This window comes from Triturus cristatus, chromosome 1_2 (genome assembly GCF_964204655.1).
Source record: "Triturus cristatus chromosome 1_2, aTriCri1.1, whole genome shotgun sequence".
Lineage (NCBI taxonomy): Eukaryota > Metazoa > Chordata > Amphibia > Caudata > Salamandridae > Triturus > Triturus cristatus.
The window spans coordinates 1166109766-1166129426 of NC_140580.1; the positions used below are offsets into that span (position 1 = coordinate 1166109766).

At 44.1% G+C, this 19661-nt stretch overlaps 1 protein-coding gene across 2 annotated transcripts in view; it reads right to left on the reverse strand.

Annotated features, from left to right (window-relative positions):
- USP20 (ubiquitin specific peptidase 20) overlaps positions 1–19661 on the reverse strand; it is a 647940-nt gene that overhangs the window by 598176 nt on the left and 30103 nt on the right. For both annotated transcript variants that reach the window (XM_085613993.1, XM_085613994.1), the window contains exons 2-3: positions 3417–3511; positions 2937–2990 (exon numbers count right to left, since the gene is read on the reverse strand). In XM_085613993.1, coding sequence (XP_085470119.1) covers positions 2937–2990; positions 3417–3497 — 135 coding nt within the window. In that variant the 5' untranslated portion in view covers positions 3498–3511. The remainder of the gene's footprint in view (positions 1–2936; positions 2991–3416; positions 3512–19661) is intronic.

Below are 19661 nucleotides of genomic sequence, written 5' to 3' on the forward strand. Positions count from 1 at the left end.
CACTTTGCATCTCCAATGAGATGCAAAGTGGGCGTTACTGGGCGTACCCAAGATGGACTACCTTGCAAATATCGCTGATGTTTACAAGGCAGCCCACATGATTTTAGCACACATTAGATTTTGGCGAAAACTGGTGTTTTCGCCAAAACCTAACGTCTGCTAAAGTTCTGACTTAGCCATCCCTAACATAGGGGGTGGACTATGCTGATACGACCCTGTGGGTCGTATCAGCAAGGTTACTGCCCTTTTGCAGGGAACATCGCTGGAAAATCAGCGATGTTCCCTGCAAAAGGGCGATAACCTCGCTATCTCTAGAATTTTTATCGCCCTGGAGTAACGCGTTGTTAATAACGAGCTACCAGGGCGATAAATACCAGAGATAGCCTGCGATAATATAATTATCGCTAAGCACGGCCAGCGATAATTATCGCTGGCCGTTGTTTATATGCCCCAAAGTTCTTTAAAATGATTAGTTTCTCAGAATCTTAATCCCTTCGCCATGGTGCGAATTCCGCTACGGTGCGGGGGGGGGGGGGGGAGGGGGCTAGTGGGTGGGCGTTGCGCTGCGGTACTCATGTCGGCTCCCGGCCGTCATAAATCACGGTGGGCGTGTGCTCATGACGGCCAGGAGCCGTCTGAACTCCGCCCACTAATTAATTCTCCCGCACAGGCGGAGAATTAACACCGCGTGGGAGGAGCGGCAACGTTCGGACGGCTCCCGGCCGTCATGAGCACACGCCTACTGTGACTCATGACGGCCGGGAGCTGTCATGAGCACCGAAGAGGTTAATATGCCATTGAGACAACATTACAGCATAAGTCACTAGGAAGAGTGTAGGATACAAAATACAATTTATAAACAAAAGCTTATTGACAATAATCACACAAACCAATGATGTTGGTACAATTTTCAAAAGGATATTTTTACATCCACAGATAGGACATGAAAATCAGGTGGCTAAGTGATGGTTCTTCTAAGCGCATTTTGGCGTACACAACGCCTTCATCAGGAGAACCACAAAGATTGCAACTGGTAACTTTGGCAAGATATCAACAATAAATAACGAACAATGTGTGAATATAATAAACACCAGAACACTTTTAGGTGGATAAATGAATATGTCAAACTGAAGCTCGAAAAAACCGCAACCATGCGGTCAGATGAGAGGTTAGAAAATGAATCAGCTGAAGATACATATGTATATCCCCTGTGGAGGACACCTCAAGGGTAATCCACAAGTAACCCAATGGTTTACTACGTACAGGTATCTGGTTCTTGTATGGACATATAAGAGAAGGGTGCTAATACATTCCTTGTGACTTATGCTGTAATGTTGTCTCAATGGCATATTAAGAATCTGATGAAACTAATAATTTTAAAGAATTCTGTATTGAATAAATGAATTTTTAAAGATTTCATGCGTACACGGAGTCCTTAACAATCTCATGTCCTGTGGTTAGTTTGCCAACCTTTTTTAGACCTTTAGTTGCCTAGGGGTTGTTTTTTTAATTATCTCAGCCAGCCTCTTCCACTCTGCAAAATCCTACTCTCATTATCACTTACGACCTTTTGCCGGATCACTGTTGCAGAAATGTATTCTGCCTGACTCTTTAGACTGATTCTTCGAAGGTGTTCATCTCAAAGAATAAGGCTCACTGGGAAACGTCACTGGAAACGACATGGGAGTTAAATACAGTGTCATTAACTGACAGATTATCAGTGGATAATTCACACACTACTTTCACTAAGAGTTACCTACAGATCGCAATGGAGGGTGGTGGAGAGCTGCTGTCACCAGTCACACTTACTCATACGATTGTTTTCAAATCTGCATGCGACATATCTCTTGGAGAACTGGGACACCGATTACATTTCAGCATACCTTGGAGATGCACAGTCTTCAAAAAGACCATATTGGGGTAATTCATTGACAAGTTGCAATACAGGAGAACATCACTGGCATGGGATGAGTGTCAGAGCACTGTACAGTAGAAAAGGCTTAAAATCTTTACTTTCAAATCTACCTGCCTGTGAATAGCTCATAGTACATATATTTTACAGCCAAATAACAATATGCAGGCACTAGGGACGAACCCGCAAAGCACTACACACTACTGGAATAACTAGAATTTCCGTTTTATCCAAAGACTATTAAGGACAGCCAGTGAATCATTTCAACAAAGCAATCCAGGCCTTTGGCCCTTGATGGCAAGACAGCACCTCCCTCGCCCTCATGACTAAGCTTGAAACTTTAGGACCAATGGCTTGCCTGGGGCCGAGCACTGCAAGGTCTCAGGGGAACGGACATATCTCAGTCTATTCTGCAAGAGTTCCCTGGGATGCAGGAGGCTACTCACTACATAGGAACTGGGGGCATTCCTGTGTACAGGTCATCCTGCTGGCTACAGTAAAACAACGCTAAGCTCTCTGGGGATTACGAGATGGGGTCTTTTTCATGGAAAGAGAACGCTCTGGGCTAGAAATGAGCAATTAATGAACTCACTTGCGACAACAGGATATAGACTGGCAGAGTACTAGATATATGCATTGACTGTGACAACTATAGTCCATCTTTTTGTGGAAAGCATGGTTCCTGTTTGGACATGGGAAGTAAATTCCTTTGACCATGGAAGAGGCGTCACGATCGAAGAAAATCCTGTAATTTTAACCGTTCAGAAAGTGGAGGGACCCTTTCATCTAGAGAAGGACTTGCATAAACCAGCCAAGTAATCATCACACAGGTGTATTTATACTAACAATTTGTGGTTTAACAGTTTAGTTTGAAAACGTGCCGTCTTAGGAGCTTCAAAACAGATCTAATTCCCTGGTTTCAAAGTTTACGTCCAGGCGAAAGCTTCAAACAGTGCAGACCTATGAAGCTTATTGATGAACAGGCACGGACGACAATCCTTTAAAGAGAACACACAGAGGTTACCTGTAGACAGGCCCAAAGGTTCGGCCCTCCAGCTCCACAAGACTGACAGGTACCCTTAAGGGAGGAAAAGCAAAAGGCGGTTAGAATGAATAGCACCATTCATTCCTGGTGACAATTTATAGCACAGCGAGGGTGATGCAAAGAGGAGACGGTGACAATAGGCTGGCAATGACGAAGTGGAATTCGAAGATACCGCCTTGATGAAGAATAAATCACAGTGTATAAGCAACCAAAAGTCAAAAGTACACACTACAAACTGCAAAGTAGTAACCACACAAAACATACATTTCCTGTAGAAAAATAGTACCGACCAAGACAAACAATTACCCAAGAGAGCACCTAATGACAAAAAAAAAAACTGACTACCACCCAAGGAAACACATTGAAACGTTTCATGCACCCACCCATGTTTACAACACTCCCACACCTTTACCCCTCCCCCCACTTATGCGATCCTCATCGCAGCTCCGATTTACCTACCTCCGATTTGAACAGCAGTTCGTCCTTGGTGACCTCCCCCAGAGAATCCAGGTGAGGACAAGCATCTATGAACTCGCCCATTGCTTCAATGTGACCTGTGGGTGAATATAAAACCATCAGAGTACGAAAAAAGACCCTCATCTAAGCTACTAACACATGGCCCTGTGTTCTTTTAGAAACTGCATTCAACAAATGAACAAGGCTGGGATCCCACACCTAAATCAGAATTACCAACAAATAATCCCGAATCACATTGCTATACCCAAATAATCAACTCTTAAGCCACAAAAGACACTCTCAATAAGCACACAAGTGTTGTGTTGTTTGTTCTAAATAACACAAACGGGTCACTGCAGGTATAAAGTATTACAAAAGAAGGCGGCCTGCTCTTACCTCCAACATGTGATACAACTCCTCTGTATTTGAAGGGTGTCTAAGCGAGCAACCCCGCAGGGAGAGGTTCGTCACTGCAGCCTGACACTACAGATGGCGACTGGAGCAGCTCTTGGAAGGGAGCGTCTTTCAAGGAGTAGTCGTCCTTTGCTGATAACGGAAATGGCTGCACAGTTTCCAAGCAGTGTGTCCATCTGCCATCCATAAACTACTACATTGCTGCAACTTTTTGCATTTGATGAATTTTACATTTGGTCGTGTGGTTTTAGCTTTATAATTACATTTCTGCCATAGGTGGGTGCAATAAAGGGATTGCACCACTTTGTTTGCTCTGCATACTGCTCACTTTTTTAAAGGGTATAGGACGTCGTTAAATCCTGATGTTCATATATGAATACCCAGTGGACAGGATTGAATACTATTTACTTATACATTCTATTGTTCTGTTGGCGAGACAGCTATAAAGGTCATTGCATTTTGAAGGCATAGAGATGAAAGTCAGTTCCTGATGCAACACTTCCAAAGTTTGAGCCAGAACAACCACAAGCAATACAAACCAAACAGAACACTGCGCTCCAGGCTTGCACCACTTATTATACCACTTTACCGCAGGAGACAACGATTTCTCAGTACAAACCACCAAGCTCTGGAAATCATGACCCGCCAGCACTAAAAGCACCCTGGCGCATATACACTTCCAAAGACAGTTGAAAACATGCTATTTTCTAGGTAGATGCCCCACACACATCGCTGCTACAGAGCCCAGGACTCAGTCGCACCCTGAAGCCGAATCCACAGCTTTCAATCCATGAAATGTAAACACATCAGCTAGCAAACTCCTTTCATTATGCAGGTAAGCAAAAAATGGCAGACCTACGATTCACCGTGGCATGGTCTTGTAATGTACTTCCAAGTAAAAGAGTAATGGCCCACAATAATACTAATACATTATACTCAGCGGTCAGCAAAAAAGTGTAACGTATCTTTTGAACTCGCATAAGACATCTGTTGTGAGAGTTCTCCATCACCAGCACTGTACAGCCAAACATCAAATGAACAGGCATGGAATAACTGAAGAGATCTGTCACACATCACTGTACACTTTTGGACGACTTGAATATATTCCATTCACTGCAGGTCCCGAATATCTATACAATCTGACCACTTCTTTAAATTTCTCAAAGACACACAAATATGGGATGATAAAAAAATCTCCATCCCAACGTATCACTCCACTTCTCTCTCCCTGAAACCATGCCAGCTCAGGACCACAACTATACACAAAATCTCAGAACGGCCAACTCCGTGTAGTAACCAGATAAACAAACTATATCAAATGAAATACCACAAACGCACCTGCAAAGCTGTTCAAAGCTACCAGCATGCCGAAAACCATACAACTATGCGTTTGTCTCTTACACTTCATCATCCAACATACTGTTTCCCATAACACGATAACCGCACCTCAGTGGTCATCACAAAACAAAAACAACATCCTTCCAACCACACACATTACAGGGTGTAGCATGCTACTCATGTAGGCAAGCCCTAGAACACCCCACCAAAGACTTGCAAGCACTATATAAATGCTGCAATACAATATGCAACGTATTCAGCAGAGGAAACTGGATCATATCGTAAAGGTCAAAATTAGGCCTTATGCCCCAAACTTTTTTTCAAACAATGATGTACCTGGAGTAAATCTTTTGTAGTGATCCCGAAACACCAAACCTCCTTAAGGAACGAGGGACAGGATTTCTGATATTTTGTAATTAGCAGGGGAGTGGTTAAGGCAACAACTGTGAAGAGGTTTAAAGAGAGGACTTATTTGTGTATCCTATGGTCCTAATTAATGGTGGACTGCTGAGTAATTGATAAAAGTGGCCTTTTTCTGATGTGACATCTTCCTGGGTGCTACAGACAGCAGAGGAAAACCTCGAGGGAATTACGACAATTGAGATGGATTTGTGCACTAGTGAACTGAGATACAGTCTTTTGTTTCGAATTAATTAGCAAATGTAAATTACATCCGAGGAAAAGCATTGTTACTCTTTAAAGCCATCCAGGCATCTGCAGACCTCCAAGGCCCTTGAGAATCGCTGGAAACAGTTTCTTTGGCTCGTTCAGAGACATCATGACCATTATTTATCCAGACCTAAATCTTTGACGTGTGGCGGTTCTGAAAGGCTCGGGGCTGCCAAGGAGTTTATTCAACCTTTACATGGGACCGACAGCATTTTCTCACCCTACCATTTGTTCTATCCCTCTTCATGTATGCAGACAATACTCATATTACTTTTAAGATTGACGGTGAACCTAAGTGGAAGGCTGACATTTTACACAACTGTCTACGTCAGGTTGAGTCAATGAAGGCAGAGACCAATTCTAATGAATAGAGGCAAAACCGAAATCTTGTCCTTTTCCAAACTGTCTCTAATTTGGGAGCTCCTTTTTGGCCTTCAAGCCTTGGAGAGAGGCCTACACCTATGAAATGTATAAAAATCACGATTTAAAATTGAACTCTTGCCTATCTATGTGAAATTAAATAATTCTGTTGAGATCAATAAATATGATAGCAATGTACACCTGGATGTATGCAAGCACAGCAGTGCAAGTACCCATAAATGCAATATTGATGTATGCTTTTATCTATGCACACACAATGATGTCAATACCAGTAAATCCGATGTCTAAGTACACCGTAACTTATGCATGCATAATGACGTCAATAACAGTGAATGGGATGTTGATGTACGATGTAACAACTGTCAGTATAATAAGAATTTCTGTAACTATATCAATGACCAACATGTTACACGTGCCCACACTCACAAACTTGTATCATTGCTGTCGGAATAATCCGAGATGACCTCTCCAACAACTCCGAGTCAGCGATATGTGGTCAGACAGGCCCTGCAACCCAAACCCCAGGCTACCGACTGACAGGTCATAGGTGGGGTTACACTAAGTCAAAAGACAAACATGCACCAAGAGAAAACCCTGATCGATCCCACAGATAGGTAGTCATTCCACAAACAGGACCAAGGAGATTGGCCCCAATAAAACACGTTTGGCCAAAGGTGCACGTTCCCAAAATACCACAAAGTAAGATGCCACATGTAGTTAGGAATACTCAGTCAATCAGGCCACGCCGTACACCGCATGAGAAGATCAAGCGCTCACCACACTAGATATATGGACAAGCACACACTGGCCCATACTAGCTCTTTCCAAGGTAGAGAGCCATTTGGGTCTCCCTTATCAAATGGTTGTACTTGTTATTTATGACGATGATGCTTTTCAAGGAATGTTGAAGTGTTTTATTGTACCCACAAAATGTATATATGTGCGGCCAAAACCTCTGTACTCCGAGGCGGTCTTCAATTTGTTCCTGTTTGCCAAATGCCTCTTCTTTTCACTTAAGGTAAATTCATAATCAAGCAACATTTTTGCGAGACAGATAGGAGAGATTGCTACATCGAGCCCGACTGCTGTCAAAGGAAGGACCCCGGCTTGAACGGATTCACATCTGTGCAGCAAGATCGATGAGCAGATGCCATAATTGATTAGAAGCTCTACTGAATCTACGGTCGGAGGTCTATCCGGACACAGCAACCACAGGGTAAGAGGTACCATCTCATCCTTAGTCTCAGCATGACATTGTAAACTAGGACAAGCATGTAGATCACTTTGGTCTTCCCCTAGTCAGAAGGCTAGAGAAGGCAGCTCGTTTTTTTTTGCTTGAACCGTTGAGCAATGGACAACAAGTACACCTTGGTGTGTTATATAGAGTCAGCACCTAAATCTTATTTTTCAGTTAAAGGGAGTTATCTTAGGAACTGTCAGTTGCTTAACACAGGCGGTCCTTGAAAGAAGTGAAGAGCGGACTTTTTAGCTTGGACTGCTGGGCGTCAGGCAGTCGGTACGCACATCCTCTGGGTGTGACATAAGGTGTTAGGGAAAAATTCGGACTTTGGTGAATAAGGTATAGCTCGTGCCTGGCCAGAGAGGGCTGATAGTCAGCTGTTCCTTTTTTCTCTGCACAAATTGTTGCTATTTTTGTCCACCAAGCCAAACTTGACAAACTATTGAAATCCCTTAGCTCCTTGTGTTACACAGGGCATCCCTCTCCTCGGGCTGTAGAGACTGGGAGCGGACTATGGTTTTTTTTAACAAAGTAACAATTGTTTCTGTCAAATCTTTTCTCTTCTAGTCTCTTTCAGATTTTTACATTTTAGACATTATTGATGTAGTGCTGTTGAAAATTTGCAAATTGTGCTTCATGTTAAATGTTGTGTCATGTTACAAATTTTATGCGTTTCATGAATAACTATTTTTTCCATAAATCAGAATTCCATATTTGCTCTTTTACTGCTAAAAGTCAACTCGTAATTTCTGAACTAACCACTACAGTTTGTAGCAGGTTATTATTTCATTGAACTTGCAATTGTGAAATTGTTAAATGTCTATCGGTGCATCTGTTTTTTAAAGCTCGTAACGAGTAGATTGCTTATGGTCCAGTCCAGTGTACACATTTACCCCCACAATGAGAGTAAAATATGTAATCATTTAAAATCTTGAGACAATCAAAAGTTTGTAAATTCCTAAAAATTAGTTCCCTATTCCATCATGGAGACCCCACTCGCCCATATGCATGCTATGTTCTCCACACCGTTCTGGAAACTAGGAAAACATTGCTGCGAGTGGCACACCCGTACCAAAGCATACGCATTTCCCTGGCCTAAGGGGGAACATTCGATACCCACATCCCAGAACACATCCAGACCAGGCTCATGGGTAGGAAGCAGGCCAGCCACCAGGAGACATGAAGAGTGCCAACGGACTCCAAGAGAAATTATAGCAAGAGAGCATGGGGAAAGGTTTGCTTGCCCCTTTTGCGACCTACTAGCAAATGGATAAAGGAGGGGAGCCAGTTTAACCGGTCCTGGCCTAAAGGGGGATCATTTGAGGCAGAGGAAATGACGATGATGGAGGATTGCACCAGCTATCGAAAGGGAAACCCCGCCCGAGATTAACCCTACATGCAGCAATGCCTCAAAGTGGGAAAGGAAGCAGGTAGAAAAAAGAAAGGAAACAAGAGTAAATAGGAAGGAAGTGGAATAGGACCTGGTCGCTGCTGAAACTCTGCACAGGAAAAAGGCAGCACAGATCAGAACAGCTGTAGCTGCGATAGCACAGAAGGCGACGGTGCTGATGGAGGCACCGCAGCAAAGGTTCAAGCAGAATACAGCATGTAGTCACAAGGGCCGAGGAAGTTGTATAGAGTCAAGGACGTTGTACAGAGAACCCCCCAAGCCGGGACCAAGCCACCCCCTCCTCCATTTTCGCAATCCAACATAAACCGCCGCCCCTGTGCCCGTTGGGCGAAAGAGAAGCCCACACTCTCACGTGTCCCGTACTATCCTTAACATGGCGATCCAACAGAGTCTACCGTGACAATCCTGATAGACAACACACCCTACAGTTTCTTAATTAACACCGGGGAAACAAAGTCCTGTTTAAAGGAAAGGATTGTATCCCTGCCCAGGGTAGCCATGGACACACAGGGATTCTCGGGCTCAGTCGTAAGGGTCTTTTCACGAAACCCGTAGAGTTAGAAATGGGAGAGAGCAAGGTGAAGGGGCATCTACTGTATCATCCCTCATGGCCGACTAACCTCCTGTGCAGAGATTTGACGGTTAAATTAAACATGACCATCCATTTCTCGGAGGATAGGATAAGGACATGCTCAACCCCGGAGGTCATCCCGACCAGACGCATATCTCTGATACGCCCACAAGGCATGACCAGACAGGCGAGAGCAACACCCACCGATCTGTCAGCCTTTACCAGTGCCATTCTGACCTTTGTTGCTAACACCCTCGAGCTGCTGGGACAGAAGTTGCCACTGCCACATGCATCTGTATTCTGCCGAGAGGGCCACTGTGGTGTGGAGCCCTCACAGGAAGCACAGCTCTGCTTGGAGGCTGTCAATAACAGGGCCCAGGTACGGTGTACTGCTGGCAACAGACCGCGCAGTTGCAATGTGGGCATGCGTCATCTTCACTGTGCCTGGCTTCACTATATTGGAGATAACTGCTGACCATTTGTTCGGCAAATATCCGGGGACCTCTGAGATCATCTTCACTAACCCCATCCATCTAAGGGTAGAAGTACGGAGCAAGGCCGTATTGCACCTGGACGTGCTCGCAACGTGGCAGGAGCAAGACTTGGCCACTGTACCGCAACAACTGTGGGCCAAGGGGCCCACCAATGTAGGGCTTATGAACAAAGCAGACCAAGTAAGAATAACATTAACAGAGGGGGCCCTTCTGCCACATGTGGTTCAGTACCCACTCACCAAAGAGGCAGATGAGGGTATAGTCCCAACAATCCAGGCACTAGCAGACCAATGTGTCCTCCACAAAGGAGTCTCCCCCTGCAATACTCTGATCTTCCTGGTAAAGAAGAGCCAGGGTTGAACTTGGCACCTAGTTCAGGACGTGCATCACCTCAATGACAGTGTGGTCCCAAAATTCCCAGTGGTGCCAGATCCCTCTGTCATCCTAACTAGCATACCGGCAGACGCCCAGTACTTCTCCGTGATTGACATAAAGAATGCGTTCATCAGAATCCTACTGCACCCTGAAAGCCAGTATATTACAACATTTACCTTCCACAGGGTCCAGCTGCTATTCCGGAGATCCAGAGTCTACCACAGGGGAACTGTGAATCACCCAGTAGTTTCAACAGAATACTATGAAAGGATCTCAACAACTTTCAGTCGTGCAGCACCCTCATACAGTAAGCTGATGACATCTTGGTCTGCAGTCCCTCCGAGGATCTATGTCACCAGATGATAGCCCTCCTAACCACATTTGCCACAAGGGGATACAAGGTGGAAAAGGGAAAAGTGCAATATGTGCAACAGGTTAGCTAGCTAGATCAGTTCATCTCAGCCGTTGACTGGCAGGTTACACCGGAGCATGCAGACTCCTACCGGGCCTTGCCCCCACCAAGGACAATAAAGGGGATGCAAATGTTTTTAGGGCTGTGCAATTATGTCCGACAATGGGTCTTCAATTATAGCACACTCATTACCCCCTTGGTTGTGGCAATGAAGAAGGCCAAAATAGGCAGTGAGAAGCTGGTCTTGACACCTTCGACAAACTAAAAACAAAAATATCTCACTACCCCGTGTAAGGAATGCTCAATTACAGGAAGGAGTTCTACCTATTCAGCATCAGTGACGGGCGAGTCATGACAGCCATCCTAACCCAAAAGCACCCCCTGGGACACAAGCTGCTTGCGTATTACAGCAGGCTCTAGAGTTCAGTCATGCAAGGCTATTTTCCATGCGAACAGGCCTTGGCTGATGCCGCCTTTGCTGCGGACAAGAGCACCTTCATCAGGATAGAGACACAACTGTATGCAGAGAATTCAGTGTTTGCTGTCATACAAAAAGGAAAGAGCATGCTGACTACACAACGAGTGCTAGGGTACGAACGTATACTCTCTAGACCACGCCTAAAAAAAGTTCTGCGCCATCTGGTAAATCCTACCACCTTCCTAGCGCACAAGGTCAAGGAGGGTGAGGAAACCCACGCCTGTGCGAGTCACACCCCCAATGGGATCAGTCAGGCTGAAGAAGAGCCCATCCCCAATAGTGAGGTGCTGTTTATTGATGGGTCCTCCACAATAAACCAAGAGACGGATAGTGATGTCTCCTGGGCACAAAGCCTCAGACTGACTATGGGTCACCGCGCAGCTGATTCTCCCCCACCTCTCAGCGCTGACGCAGATCTAACAGCATTAACTGAAGCCCTCACCTAGAGCTCATGAAGGACAGTAACCTTCTACTCCGACTTCGCATATGTCACCACCACTGTGCACTCAAGCATTAGAAGGTGGAGGAGACAAGGATTTCTAAAAATCAGACAGCCCCCTGTCGTGCACCAGGACCTCCTTGAGTTGCTGCTAGACACTAACTCTACCCAAGTGCGTAGCCGTGGAAAAGTGTACCGCCCATACCGGGGGCAAAGACTTCATATCCCGGGAAAGTGCATTAGCAGACCAGATGGCGAAAAAAGCAGCATATGGAAGGATTCGCGAGGCTCACATATTGCCCTTGGAGCAGAATGAGGAGACCAGACTATTACACTACAAACCATACACAGAGAGGGCAAGTTTGTATCTAAGGGAACTACAGGAGATGGCCCCAACTAAAGAAAAGAAACAATAGATGGCCAGGGGTTGCACACAGATATCACACGACCTCATATCGACACACACCCTCTGGAAAACCCATTTTTCCCTGCAGTCTAGCTGACATAGCCTTAGCTCAACTACACCTACCCACACACGTGACCAAAAATAACATGGTATCTGACTTCAAGTGGACTGGTTCATCCACAACGGTGTCAAGATAATAACCATGCATCTTAGCAAATGCACTGTGTCACTCAAATCCACACTGAAGGTAGTCACACTGGCCATTTCCCGACCTACACGGTCGTTCAAAGCCCTACATATCTATTTAATCAATATGACAGAGCAATGACTTAATCATTGAAACCTGATAGTTGTGGTCTGTCCTTACTCCAGGTGAATCGAGGCCGGCCCTTGCTTACATGCCAAGGCAATGGCTGCATTCCTTGTGAGGAAAGCGATGCCAAGGCAGGCTATCTACTAGGTATCACTCATAAGTTGGTCTCAGTATACCACCCTCAAAGTAACGGCACAGTTAAAAAAATCAACGGTCTTCTCAAGAACAAAATGTGTATTTTTACGCCAGTATCAGTAAAAAGTGACTCCACTGCCTTCCTTAGCCCTCTTTGCATTACGAAACACACCCAAAATCGACCATCACCTCACCAGATTGTGACAGGCAGGCTGATTGGGACACCCATCCCAACGACCCGAAGCAGCCTCTCAGCTATTGGGGGATGAGTTGCGCATGTACGTCTCCGTCCTGACGAGGACTGCCAAGCTCTTGACCAACCAGGTCCACAACTGAAGCACTCAAAGGCCAAATACCAAATTGCCCTATTTATCACCTCAGCCATGGTAAGAAGTCTATATCCGCAACTTGGGGCAGAAGTGAAAGCAGCCCAAGTTTGGAGGGCCCTATCGAGTAGACAGACAGCAAGGTGGAAGGGACAGAGAGAAGCCTCGGTCCACCTCTCCGTAGTATGGCCAAAGCGTTGAGCTAAGGAGCACCTCCCCGACAAACTGCCAAGCTGTCAAGACACCTCTGCGTCTCAAAACTACACGCAGCCATTGCAGGTCAAAAAGACGCCCCGTCCCCATTAAAATAAAACACTTTATGGAACAGCCCACAGAGGAAGATACGGTCTCCACTGTAGCAAGCAGAGGGGGGTAGCAAAAGTACAAATAAAAACAAAGCAAACTTAGAACTCCCCATTCCCTAAAATTGCTACCACCATTTAGCACCCTGCTAGGTAGCTTCATGCTTCAGTAAAGCCATAGACTGTAACCATATAAAGGAAACCAGGAATTGTTAAAAAAAAAAAAAATGTCTAATGATGTGCTTTTACCAAGCTAACAAACAACCTGCAGCTCTTATGCTACAGGTCAGAGAACTAACCACAATTGCACCATCATTGCAGCGGCTGCCACCTCTTCGGCCGAAGCCACCAAAAGTAATTTCGATCACAGCCTACAAAAGGACTTCCACAAGCCAACCGCTCAAGAGCAGGACTACAAATGTACTTTACAGCCATTATTTTACATAACAAAATCTCTTTTTTGCTCTTCAGCAAGACAAGCCACCTAAGAGAATCAATACGATAGACATCCCCCCCCAAGACCATCCTACAAATGTTTTTTTGAATTATGTACCCCTGTATTATTGTGCACACTCTTAGCTGGGGTTCTCACGTGCCCTGTCAATCCCAAAAATATGCCTAGTCCAAAGAAACCCCCTTTTACCTCTCGCACCGCACATACACTGAACCTAAAGCTAGCATCCCACACACATTACACTGCGCGCTCCTACATAACACATGGTATCAACACATGACCACTGTGGGACCTCAAACCACAAACAGGTCATGTTACATATGCTCACTGATACCCCATGCCATAGATGCAGACAGACTATACTTACCCCAAGAGACAGCCCTTGAGAAAGGCAAATGCGTCATCCACCTGTATTTCTGCAGGATTAGGGCAAAGATACAACCCAGAAGAATTGAATCACATAAAGCAGTAGTAAACATCTGCCGATACGAGGCCACCCCACAACACTGTACATTTTTACTGACTCTAGCTACATTCAAACAAACAGTTAGACAGGATGCACAGATGGGGCACTGTAGGGGAGGACGGTGTTTGACCCCAAGACTTCATAGAGAAGAAGTTCTCAGCGGTATCAAAACCATCACTCTAGTGTGCAAATGTGTCTGTGGTTCCCGGATGGCCCTTAACGTATTTGGGGCTGCCTTTTTTAATGACATATGGATCCCCGGTATGGAATTCTAGTATAAAGCTATCCACCTTGATAACGCTATGGGAAATGAGTCCTGTGGAAGGGGGTTGAACTACAGCACAGACACCCCATGCCAGAAAATCTGGGATACAGAGATAAATAGGTACACGTGGTCGGAAGGGAAGGAGCAACCCCTAATTGTACGGAAACGTACACTGTATTCTTTGTGTTTCAGAAGCAAAGGGACAATACCGCTCGGGACCAATGTCAACTTTGAAGCGGTGTTGCACATGCCAGACCTGCAATGGGGCACCTCCACGCTAATGGATTTTTACTGCTATAGTGGCGTCTTTGTTTATGCCCAACTTGTTCCCGGATAGTGGGGCCTCTGAGCCCTCGAAACCATACACACCCCAACTCCGTCATCCCTGGAGAAGATCTCTGTTGCATCAGGCTTGAAGAAGAACTGCTGATTATTTTGGTTGGGCTCAGTACAAGTACATTCTGGAAGAATTCAGACTGTTCACGGACACTCAAATCAATGCAGGTGGGTCCATACCTTTCTACACCATTCAAACAAAAGCAAATGCCCGCTGGTTACAAATTACCAGGTGTGAACTGATAAAAATGATAATGACACTGAGCTCAGCCATAATGCTATCAGAGAAGAACTGAAAGCTGTACGCCTCATGTTGATGCAACATCAGTATGTGTTGAACTTGATTACCGCAGTGGAGGGAGGGGTGTGTGCCAAGTTCAGTGCTTCCTGTTGTCCATGTTGTTTCCAGTGGTAAATATACAACGGGTGTAGTACCAGAGGAACTCCCATGTATTGGGACCATGTGATGACCTTTGACTACCAGTATTTTAATTGACCTTTGGTATTTTACTTTATCCTAGCTTGAATGTGCAACACACATTTTCCTGCATGTGCAAGTTTCCTAGAAGATTTTTTGTGTAATCTTGTAGTTTTAGAGTGGGAGAGCTTTCACAAAGTAGACCTACCTTGCCAGGAACAGAACATGTGCGATGTGCATTTGAAAGCATGAGAGAGAGAGAGATAGGTATGGAATGTACTTCTTGGTCTCGCAGTGCAATGTTATATGCAGTGGTGCTCAAATGTGCATTATGTTGTATACTGGGAGATGAAGTGATTGAAGTTATTGGCAGTGGTGCACAAATGTGCATTGTGTTGTACATTGGGAAGTAGTATGAAGTTCTTACTATTGGCATTGACATGCCATCATAAATTTTAGGCTATTTACGTTCAAGGTTGTTTTCGGAGATTGTTTTCTGTACTGTTGAAGACTTTCATAAGCTTCGTTACGATAAGGGACTGGAACATGGGAGAGCGCAGACGGAAACGTGAACGCCTTTGAAATGCTTGCATGGAGAGTGGTCAACTCAAGTAAGTTTTTTTGGCACAGAGGAGGGCCTCTAGGAAACTTCTAGTGTGCTCTGAGATTATAAAACTGGGGTCTGCTGACTTGGAGACCGGAATTTTGTTTGGAACCTGAATGGGGATGGACACATCTACTTCAGTGTGGCAGAAACCGGTTTGCTGAGGCTCTTCACCTCGGCTGTGAATCCCCCAGTTTTGAGCGGGCTAACACGCGGTTTTGCAGCCGGTGAGGTGTTTTATTTTTGAGTATTGACTTTGTGATGTGCAAGTGTGCACATTCAAGCTTTCAGTGGTTATAATCATCTGATGTATTTATTGTATATATCCTTCTGATTTCTTGCAGTGGACGTCCATATTATCTGCTTGGATTTTATTCTATGCAATTAACAGTTGGATTTGTTTACTTAGAAGTGCGTTATTATTATATAATGAGATTAAATAAAGAAATAATGAAATGAAGCGTCATCTGCAATAACGTACCTCCATATGTGCCGTTTTCCCCAACAATGGCTGTGGAATAGTGGACTGCGACGTGGTCATTTGGTCGGGCAGAGATATGGGAGTTTGAGATTATATATATATATATATATATATATATTCACTGAAAAAACCATAGGTTTCACACATGTTATAGTTAGCGGAAATTTTACTGATAAAAAACCAGTGAAATTGCCCCGTTATAGTTAGTGCTGGCAACTATAACTCACGCGACCGCAATCCTCTGCTGATGCTAATACTGTATTTAGACACTTATTTGCCCATGTCTTCTTCCATACATTTTTAGCTATACATATATTACAAATATTTTTTTTTCATGAAGACACATATGTCATCAGCAGAAGATTGCGGTCGCGTGAGTTATAGTTGCCAGCACTAACTATAACGGGGCAATTTCACTGGTTTTTTATCAGTAAAATTTCCGCTAACTATAACATGTGTGAAACCTATGGTTTTTTCAGTGAATTTGCAAGGTTTTTTAAATGCTAATTCCTAACTATAACGTGTGTGAAACCTATGGTTTTTTCAGTGAATTTGCAAGGTTTTTTAAATGCTAATCTGTAACTATATCGTTTTTGAAACCTTTGGTTTTTTCAGAGAATTTGTATGGTTTTTTATATGCTAAGTTATGTATTTTTAATTAAAGATATTTTTTTTTATTTAAATAAAATTACTTTATATTCATTTATATACTATCTTTTTTTTTTTATAAATTATTTTTTTTAAAAATTCAATTTGGATATTTTTTTTTATTTAATTTTTTAAATTATTTTATGTCCACTTTTTTTTTTTTATAAATTCTTGGGGTGCGCGCTCTGTGCGCGCACCTAGTACTATTTTATGAATTCCGGCGTACGTTATTTACGTACGCAAATCTACTTAATGGTGCGCGCTGGGAGCGCGCACCCAGTACGTATGCGTACGTACGTACGCATGCGTCATACGCCCTCGACGAGGTTTACTTCCGCATACGCTAAAATTATGCGCAATAACGGTCGCGTATACGCGTGTTCAACGTATGCGCGCTAGGTACGCGTATATGACGTATGCACCTTCGCGTTTACGCGTTCGTGCATACGTCATCGCGGAGTGCGCGCACGGAGCTTGCGCAGTGCGCGCACCTCGGGTTTATACATAATAAAACAATATTTCTTATTGGTTATCATTACTTTCAGTTTCTAATTGTATCAATACCACACCCAATCCCCTCATGGCAAGTCATGTGATCAAGAATCTTCACTTTTGATTGGTTTGAAGTACTTTCTGTTCCAGATTCTTCCCAAACCACACCTACTCCCCTCATTATTAGTTCTGATTCCTTTGGAGAAGGAGCTATTCTGTTGTTGAGAGACAATGGCTGAACAGCAACCTACTTCAGACAGTGAGCAGGACACTCTTGAGAGGCAGAGGAACAGGAAGCAGAAAGACAGCTTTATATGGCAGTTTTTCACTTTTCCAGAGAATGAGAAAAAGGTAAATGCACCGAAAGTTACATGTGTACTTTGTAAAAAAGTCTTATCTCGTGGGAATCCTAACAAGAAATATTCTTTTAGCATTCACACTATGTTGAGACATGTTTACAAAATGCATCCAGTATCTTATCGTCGAGCTTCTGGAGAAAACCCTCCACCTGCTCAGCCGACGACATCAGCAGCAGCTCAGCCGAGCACATCTTCGGCAGCTCAGGGGAGCACTTCAGCTGCGATGGTGCCTTCACCTGTTTCTTTACCTCTTGTTGGTCCACCTTGTTTGGCGAGGTTGTCTACACGGTGCACTGATTGCGGTTCTCTTATTTCTGTGGGGGAGACCAGTCTTGATCTCCTTCAGAGAAAATTTGATGCGCATACGTGCACTAGGCCATAGATGTTTTTTCTTTTTTTGCGTTTTTCTCTTCCTGTTTCCCTCCATTAACTCAAGGGCTCTTTTAAGAGCCACTTATAAACTTAATCAAACAAATTTTGTTTTTAGAATTTTTTTTTGAGGTGCGCGCACCCTGCGCGCACCCATGTTTTTTTAAATTTTTTTTTTTTTGAGAGACAATTAAAAATTGAAAATGTGATTGTACAGAAGTACAAACCTCAAAACCCCACTCGCTTAAATGCGTTTTTTTTTTATTTTGTTTTATTACGTTTTTTTTCGGGTGCGCGCACTCTGCGATATTTTTTTACAAAATATTAACCTTTTTTTTTGCCCTACAAGGTCCTACTTTAACCCCCTTACAATGCCTACTGGGTCTATTTCTACCCACTCTGCCCCCTTTTCAAGTTCTCCCCCTTTGTTTTTCACCCCCTCTTTATGCGATTGACAAAATGGCGGCCGCCGCTTCCTGATTTCCACCGATTCGAATGTTTACTAAGATCTAACAACCAATCAGAATTGCGCTCGCGCACGGCGAGGTGCGCGCACCCAGCGCGCACTCTGCGCGCTTATATATATATATATTGATTTAAAGGCTATTTTCTCAGAATCTACTGAACAGATTTACACCAGACCTACAAAAGGCACTTCCTTGACCTGGGGACTACCTCTCTGCCAAATTTCTAGTAATTCTGTTCAGCCGTTCGGGCTGTAGCTCTGTCTAAAGGTCCTATGGAAAAATGCATGGGAAAAACGCGTTTTGGGACCCCCCTTTTATCTCAGTCCCCGCTTGACGAATCCCCCCGAGACTTTCAGGGTAGGAGCGGAGCGTAGCGCCCCACCTATTTTGAGAAATTCGCGAACATTCGTCGACCGGCGCCAAAGTTATTCCAAATAGAATGTTGCGGATTTCCTATGGAAACGTGGTCCTAACTATAACTACCTACTGGCGACCGCCAGTAGGTAATATATATATATATATATATATATATACATACACACACATACACACACACACACACACACGAATGTTGTTCATCTGACATTTGGGAAAGCCTTTTTGTTAGAGTTTTGCAAAAATAAAACCCCATGCCTTATTCTGAAAACAGTCTTCTAGTGTGTCTCATTTTATGAAAGTGAAATCCCTTTTCCTGGTGTTTTTATTGCTTAGCCGTGTTTGTGCCTCTGTGTGGGAGGGCAGCATTTTATATTATTTGGGAGGGCAAAGAAAAACAAAGGGACACTGGCTCTTGCCATCCAAGCACTGTATCGTCTACAAACTGACGTGAAGAAAGAAGGGGGGTGTCCCTGAGCAGTACTGATTTCTTAGTGTCTTCGCCTGGGCCCCCCTTTTGGTGACCAGGCTGTGCACACTGCTGTTTCCTGTTGTCATTGTTGTACTATGACTGTGTGGTTTCCTACAGGTGGGGGTGTCCTGCTGTAAAAACACAGTTCACAAACTAGGTAGTATGCAAATAGCTAGGGAAGGGATAACAGACACCACAGCAACACACAACATTTTAAATAACGTGACAGTTCTGACCTATGAGGAAAATGATGTCGTTGAAAAAAGAACTAGAGGGGGGAGGTATTGAGATCGATAAATACGATAGGAATGTACACTCTGATGTATGCACGCATAGCA